General features: G+C 44.6%; 1 protein-coding gene across 5 annotated transcripts; it reads left to right on the top strand.

The window, feature by feature from the left end:
* The first annotated feature begins 661 nt into the window (after nucleotides 1-661).
* On the top strand, nucleotides 662-7,028 carry LOC119951459 (zinc finger protein 271-like). 5 transcript variants are annotated; one of them, XM_038774664.1, is made up of 2 exons: nucleotides 662-705; nucleotides 5,310-7,028. In XM_038774664.1, exon 2 carries the CDS (start codon nucleotides 5,833-5,835, stop codon nucleotides 6,865-6,867), a length of 1,035 nt encoding a protein of 344 aa, XP_038630592.1. In that variant the 5' UTR covers nucleotides 662-705; nucleotides 5,310-5,832; the 3' UTR covers nucleotides 6,868-7,028. The 5 variants fall into 5 exon arrangements, with proteins under 5 accessions (XP_038630592.1, XP_038630595.1, XP_038630593.1 ...); XM_038774667.1 differs by lacking the exon at nucleotides 662-705 and adding an exon at nucleotides 722-751; XM_038774665.1 differs by lacking the exon at nucleotides 662-705 and adding an exon at nucleotides 723-781.
* The last annotated feature ends 362 nt before the right edge of the window (nucleotides 7,029-7,390 follow it).

Here is a 7,390-nt window from a genome sequence, read left to right as displayed (position 1 = left end):
TGCCCATAATATTCTTTATTAGTGACATAAGTAGGCTTTCATTAGCACTGCAATAATAATAATCTTTATTGTCACAAGTAGGCCTACATTGCAATGACGTTACTGTGAAAGCGCCTGTTCGGGTAGACAGAGGGAGAATTCAGAATGCCTAAATGACCTAAAAGCATGTCTTTCGGGACGAGTGGGAGGAAACCGGAGCATCTGGAGGAAACCCACGCAGACAAGGGGAGAATGCGCAGACTCTGCACAGTGACCCAAGCTGGGAATCGAATCTAGGTTCCTGGCGCTGTGAAGCAACAGTGCTAACCACTGGGCTACCGTGCCGCCCAAAGGTGCAGATTGACATAGATGCTGTGGACATGAAGTCAAAGGGAATGTAAATTAGGGTGATCAAGGCTAAGAAGGCTACTGATAGTGGCACATAAAGAGAATGTATTACTGGCAGAACAAAGTTAAGCAGTGTGTCAAAGGGCAACAAGGAAAATGGCCCATACATAACTTGGGGGAACAATAGTGAGGAGAAACAGATCAATAGAGGAAATGAAAATAAATTGATAGAAATAAAAATGGGCGGGACGGTAGGAGTGGGCGGGAATGACAGGTCCGCCAACCAATCGGAGTGAATGAGGGGCGGGCCCGGTTGGACGTGGAGCATGCGCAGTGTGAGTAATGGCGTCGGAAAGATGATGACGTGTTGTGGAGTTGGTAAGTGCGTGCCATGACAGGACGGAGGAGGTTACGGATCCGGCAGGTGGATGGAGAGAGTTCGTAGATATGTTCTGTAAACAACTGTCCGAAAAATAATTTTCCGGTCCACGGTTTCATCTGGCGGGGCCACAGATTTTTCCCCCCAGTTATGGATCGGAGTTCGCAGCAACCCTATTCCCACCGCACAGTGTGCAGCAGGGCGCATGCGTGACAACCGCTTTGTGTGGGGGATGTACAGTCCGGAGCATGTTTATTTGGGGCGATTTTTCTTCAATCTTCTGGAATAATAGAAATGTGACGGTGCAGAAAGAGGCCATTCAGATCCAAAGGTCTGCTCTAGCCAATAAGGAGAAAGTAATAGTGTCGTGACAGTGGGGGATTTCAACTTTCCCAATATTAAGGGGATCCTAAAATTAACTGGAGTAGCCATAGTGTGAAAGGTTTAGAGGGGGTGGATTTTCAAAATGCATCCAGGAGAACCTTTAAAGCCAGTACGTAGAAGGATCGACAAGAGAGGTCCAGGACGTAACTTTCAGGAACAAAGCTGGGCAAGTGGTTGAAGAGTCAATGGGGGAACATTTTGCAGACAGTGATCGTAACTCCATTAGATTCAAGATTGTTATGGAAAAGGACAATGGTGGGCCTGCGATCGTCCTGGAGAAGGACGATTTAATAAGATCAGACATGATTTGGCCAGACTGGACAGGGAGCAGACGTATTCAAGAAGGATATAGGGAGAGTACAGTGCCAACATGCTCCAATCAGGAAAAAGGATACAACCAAAAAATTCAATGAACCTTGCATATGAAGACATATACAGCATTGGATCAGGAGAGAAAGGGAGCCTTATGGCAGATATCGAGGGCTCAAAACAACAGAAGCCCTAGAGGCGCATAAAATATGCAAGAAGAAACCTAAAGAGCAAATTAGGAGAGCAAAAAGAAGACATGAAAGCATGCTGGCAGCTCAGATAAAAGAAAATTCTACCTTGTTTTACAAGTACGTTAAGGGTGAAAGGATAACGAGGGAAAGAGTAGGGTTCATTGAGGATCATGGTGGTCATCTGTGTGTGGACTGACGAACGTAGGTAGGGTTCTAAATTAATACTTTTTGCCGGTGTCCACTTGTGAGAAGAATGGTGTGGGCATAGAAATCAGAGAGAATGACTGTGGTAAAACTAAAGAGATCAAAGTAGACAGAGAGAAGGTTCTGAGTGTTCTGGCAGGCTTAAAAGTCGACAGCTATCCAGGGCCAGAAGAAATGTATCCAAAGCTTTTGAATGAGGCAAGTCAGAAAATAGCGGGGGTAATTTTCCATTCCGCTCTGGCCACAGGAGACGTGCCGGAGGACTGGAGGATCAATGTGGTACCATTATTCCAGAAAGGAGGAAGGGATAAACCAGGAAACTACAGGCCAGTCAGGCTAACCTCCGTGCTGGGGAAACTATTGGAAGCAATTCTGAGAGACAGAATTAATCTGCATTGGAGAGGCAGGGATTAATCAAGAACAGTCAGCATGGTTTTGTTCAGGGGAGGTCACGTCTGACCAACTTGATTAAATTTTTTGAAGAGGTGACCAGATGAGGGAAAGGCATTTGACGTAGTCTACTTGGACTTCAGCAAGGCTTTTGATTAGGTCTCGAGCCCATGGGATCCAAGGAAATTTGGATATTGGATCCTTCATTGTCTGAGTGGCAGGAAGCAGAGGGTGATGGTCGAGGGCTGTTTTTTTGACTAGAAGCCTGTTTTCCGGGGTCCTGCAGTGATCAGTGTTGGGTTCCTTGCTGTTTGTGGTTATAAAACATATTCAGATGTAAATGTAGGAGGGTTGATCAGTAGGTTTGCAGATAATACTAAAATTGGTGGGGTGGTACATAGTAAGGATGATATAGAGGGGCTGGTCAGTGGCAAATGGAATTCAATCTGGATAAGTGTGAGGTGACAAACAAGGCAAGGACAAACAAGGCAAGGGAATAGATGATAAATATCAAGACCCTGGTAAGCACCGAGGATCAGAGGGACCTTGGTGTGCATGTACACCAGTACCAGAGCAGGTGGACACAGTGGGTAAGAAGGCCCATAGCATACTTGCCTTTATTAGCCGAGGCATTGAGTTTAAGAGCAGGGAGATTATGCTGGATAAAACGTTGATTAGGGCACAGCTAGAGTATTGTGTGCAGTTCTGGAATCACATTATAGGATGTAAGTGATAGACCTTGAAAGGGTGCAGAGGGGATTTACCAGGATGTTGCCTGGGCTGGAGAGTTTTAGTTATGAAGAGAGACTGGATCGACTGGGGTTGCTTTCCTAAGGGTACAGGAAACTTGGGGGCATACGATTGAGATGTATAAAATTATATAGGGCATAGATTGCTTATATAGGGCATATGCACATATCTTTCTCATGTATGTGCTTTGTTTGGCCCCTTGTTCCGCACTGTAACCAATCACTGTTTTGTCGATGTACCATTTGTCAATGTTCCCTGTTGATTATTCTTGTGACTACTATGTACGCACTGTGTACATTCCCTCAGCCGCAGAAAAATACTTTTCAAATACTTTTCACTGTACTTCGGTACATGTGACAATAAATCAAATCAAATCAAATAGAGTCGTCAGGAAAAAACTTTTCCCCATGGTGGAGGGATCAATGACCAGAGACCAGGGACAGAAGGCTTAGAACGGATGTGAGGAAAAACATTTTTACCCAGCGAATGGTGGCAGTTTGGAACTCGCTGCCTGAAAGGGTGGTGGAGGCAGAGACCTGTATAACATTTAAGAAGTATTTAGATGTGCACTTGTGATGCCAAGGCATATAAGGCTATGGGACAGTGCTGGAAAATGGTATTAGAATAAGTTATGTGGTTGTTTTTGACCTGCACAGACCCGATGGGCCTTTTCTGTGCTATTTGAGTCTGTGACTCAAAAATAAACTAGCTGCTGATTTCCAGTCCGTTTCCAGCATCTGGTCAGGTTACAGCACTTCAGATGCAGATTGTGGACAAGGTTTCCCACTTCCAGAGCTTGGGGCCGAGGCAAATGAAAAAAGTGTCACTAATGGTGGAGTGATTAAAATCAGGAATGTTCAAGAGGCCAGAATTAGATGAGTTTAGAGATCTGGCAAGGTGTGTGGCGAGAGGAGATTACAAAGATAGGAATGGTCAAAACCATGGAGGAAAACAAGGATCAGAATTTTAAAATGTTGGTACTCCTGAACCAGGAGTCATTGTAGGTCAGTGAGCACGGGTGCTGGATGAATAAGATTTGTTGTGAGTAAACATGAAATGCATGAAAGTTTCAGAAACACAAGCTAAGACAGGGCCATGTCGAGCGATGTTACTGGCATATGTTAGGGCAGGAGGGGGTATTAATGTAAACCTCAATGATTTCTCCCCTCACCATCTATTTTGATCGCAAAATCCCTGCAGTGCAGAAGGAGGCCATTCTGCCCATCGAGCTTGCACAAACCCTTCGAATAAGTATTCTACCAATGTCCACTCCCCCATCCATCATGTCCTCTCCCCGTATTCCCATAATCTAACCTGCTCATCCCTGGATACAAAAGCAGACCCCTGGAGACTAAGGAGCTATTTAGCATGGCCAATCCACCAAACCCGCACATCTTTGGACTGTGGCAGGAAACAGGAACACCTGGAGAAAATCTATGCAGACACGTGGCGAAAATGTACAAACTCCACACAGACACTGATTCGAGGCTGGAATTGAACCTGGTTCCTTGGCGCTGTGAGGCAGTAGTGCTAATCATCCTGCCGCCCCCCTGTAGACAGAAAGATGTTTTTGATTTGATTCCTCCTTTATGATCAATGATGGATTTCCTAATCCATTGAGCTAATATGAACTCAAAGGGTTAGTTTATTTACACTCAAAACGAGGTAAGAAGGTCTGAACATATGCAAAAGACAGACAGAGAAAAGAAACATTTACAGTGCAGAGATCACAGAGAATAATTGTGTCTCACATGGGTTCCAGAGTCTACAATCAAAATGTCTTCAGAATTAATGTGAATTTCTTTGCTAATCCCAGATAATTCCTTTTGTTCAGGGGTCACAGGCAGAGGTAGATTCAGCCATTTTAAAAAACAGAACAAGATCTTTGTCCAGCTTATAAAATGTTATCAAATATTAGAGGTTATCAAGAAGTATTTTCAAAATATATACAGTGTGAGGTCTCAATTCCAAGGAGAGGGATGGTGTGTGGCTTGGAGGTGATGGTGTTCACATACACACGCAAACCTGGTCTTTCCATATGGTGGAGGTTGAGGGTTTGGGAGATTCTGTCTGGTTGTATATATATAGAATTCCTCTCCTCCGCCTCTTCTCCCACATCCCTTAACCTCGCTCACCTTTCCCTATCACATCAAAGCCCCAGTCTTGTATAGGGCCAGAACAGGTGACTGGTTCCCTCCCCTGAAGTATATTAATGAACTAGGTGGGTTTTTACAACAATCCGGCAGCTTTCAAGGTCACTTTTTCCTCGTGTCGTCCCCACAAATGACCAGATTCATTCAACTCAATTTCACAAGCATTTGTGTTTTTGTGGGTTCGCACTCACTCCTTTTTTCTGTTTTAAATCAATTTTACAGGGTATCAGAAGTGGAGGCATTGTAGTCGGGAAACTGAAATCAAACATCAGGATCTGACAGAGTCGTCCAATTTATTGTAACCGGAATATCATCAGATTTTGTACATGAAAGGAAAAAAGCACCGTTCACAGTGGGGAGATATTGTACGAATGCTCTGTGTGTGGACGAGGATTCAGCTGATTATTTGACCGATGAAGCCATAAATACAGTCACAATGGGAAGCAATTACTGAAATGTGAGGATTGTGGGAAGGGATTCAATCACCATCAATCCTAGAAGTTCATCAACAGTGTCACACTGGTGAGCGACCATTCATTTGCCCTGAGTGTGGGAAGAGATTCGTTAAACCATTCTACCAACTGCAAGACTAGCGGGTTCAGACTGGGGAGAAACCATTCACCTGCTTGCCAGTGTCGGAAGGGATTCACCACATCTCGCTCCTGGTGATACACCAGTGAGTTCACACTGATGAGAGACCGTTTAAATGTTCCGACTGGGAAGTGATTAAACTTCTTGGGAACTAATGACCCATCAACGAGTTCACACAGATGAGAAGCCTTTTAAATGTCCAGACTGCAGGAAGTGCTTTAAAAGTTCCTGGGAATTGATGTCCCATCAACAAGTTCACACTGATGAGAGACCTTTTCAATGCCCAGACTGTGGGAAGTTCTTTAAAAGTTCCAGGAACCTGGTGTCCCATCACCAGGTTCACACTGATGAGAGACCTTTTCAATGCCCAGACTGTTTGAAGTGCTTTAAAAGCTCCGGGAACCTGATAGCCCATCAACGAGTTCACACTGATGAGAGACCTTTTAAATGTCCAGACTGCGGGAAGTCCTTTAAAAGTTCCTCGGACCTGATGGCCCATCGACGGGTTCACACTGATGAGAGACCGTTTAAATGCCCAGACTGTGGGAAGTGCTTTAAAAGTTCCAGTGAACTGATGTCCCATCAACGAGTTCACACTGATGAGAAACCTTTTAAATGCCCAGACTGTGAGAAGTGCTATAAACGTTCCTCGGATCTCATGTCCCATCAACAAATTCACACTGATGAGAGACCCTTTAAATGTCCAGACTGCTGGAAGTGCTTTAAACGTTCCTCTCAATTGATATCTCATCAACGAGTTCACACTGACGAGAAACCTTTTAAATGCCCAGATTGCGGGAAGTGCTTTAAACGTTCCTCTGAACTGATGTCCCATCAAAGAGTTCACACTGATGACAAACCTTTTAAATGCCCAGACTGTAGGAAGTGCTTTAAAGGTTCCTCGGAACTGATGTCCCATCAAACAGTTCACACTGATGAGAACCGTTTCAAATGCTCAGACTGCAGGAAGTCTTTTAAGAGTTCCAGGAACCTGATATTCCATCAACGTGTTCACACTGACGAGAAACTGTTCAGGTGCTCTCACTGTGGGACTGGGTTCAAGACGTCTTTTAACCTCACCAAACACCAACATGTTCACAGTGTGATAAGGCCATTCACCTGCTCAGAGTGTGGGAAGGGATTCACCCAGTCATCCAGCCTGTTGACACACCAGCAAGTTCACAACTAACTACAGTGATTGGATTTTTCTGTTAATAACATTGAGGACTGAACCATAGAACAGAGAACATTACAGCGCAGTACAGGCCCTTCGGCCCTCGATGTGTGCCGACCTGTGAAACCCCTCTAAAGCCCATCATGCACTATTCCCTTATCGTCCATATGCCTATCCAATGACCATTTGAATGCGTTTAGTGTTTGCGAGTCCACGACTGTTGTAGGCAGGGCATTCCACGCCCTTATTACTCTCTGAGTAAAGAACCTACCTCTGACATCTGTCCTCTATCTATCTCCCCTCAATTTAAAGCTATGTCCCCTCGTGCTAGACATCACCATCCGAGGAAAAAAGCTCTCACTGTCCACCCTATCTAATCCTCTGATCATCTTGTATGCCTCAATTAAGTCAACTCTTAACCATCTTCTCTCTAACGAAAACAGCCTCACGTCCCTCAGTCTTTCCTCATAAGATCTTCTCTCCATACCAGGCAACATCCTGGTAAATCTCCTCTGCACCCTTTCCAATGCTTCCACAT

This window comes from Scyliorhinus canicula, chromosome 17 (genome assembly GCF_902713615.1).
Source record: "Scyliorhinus canicula chromosome 17, sScyCan1.1, whole genome shotgun sequence".
Classification (NCBI taxonomy): Eukaryota; Metazoa; Chordata; class Chondrichthyes; order Carcharhiniformes; family Scyliorhinidae; genus Scyliorhinus; species Scyliorhinus canicula.
Note: the sequence above shows the minus strand (reverse complement) of the source record. Positions and strands in the feature narration are given on the sequence as shown.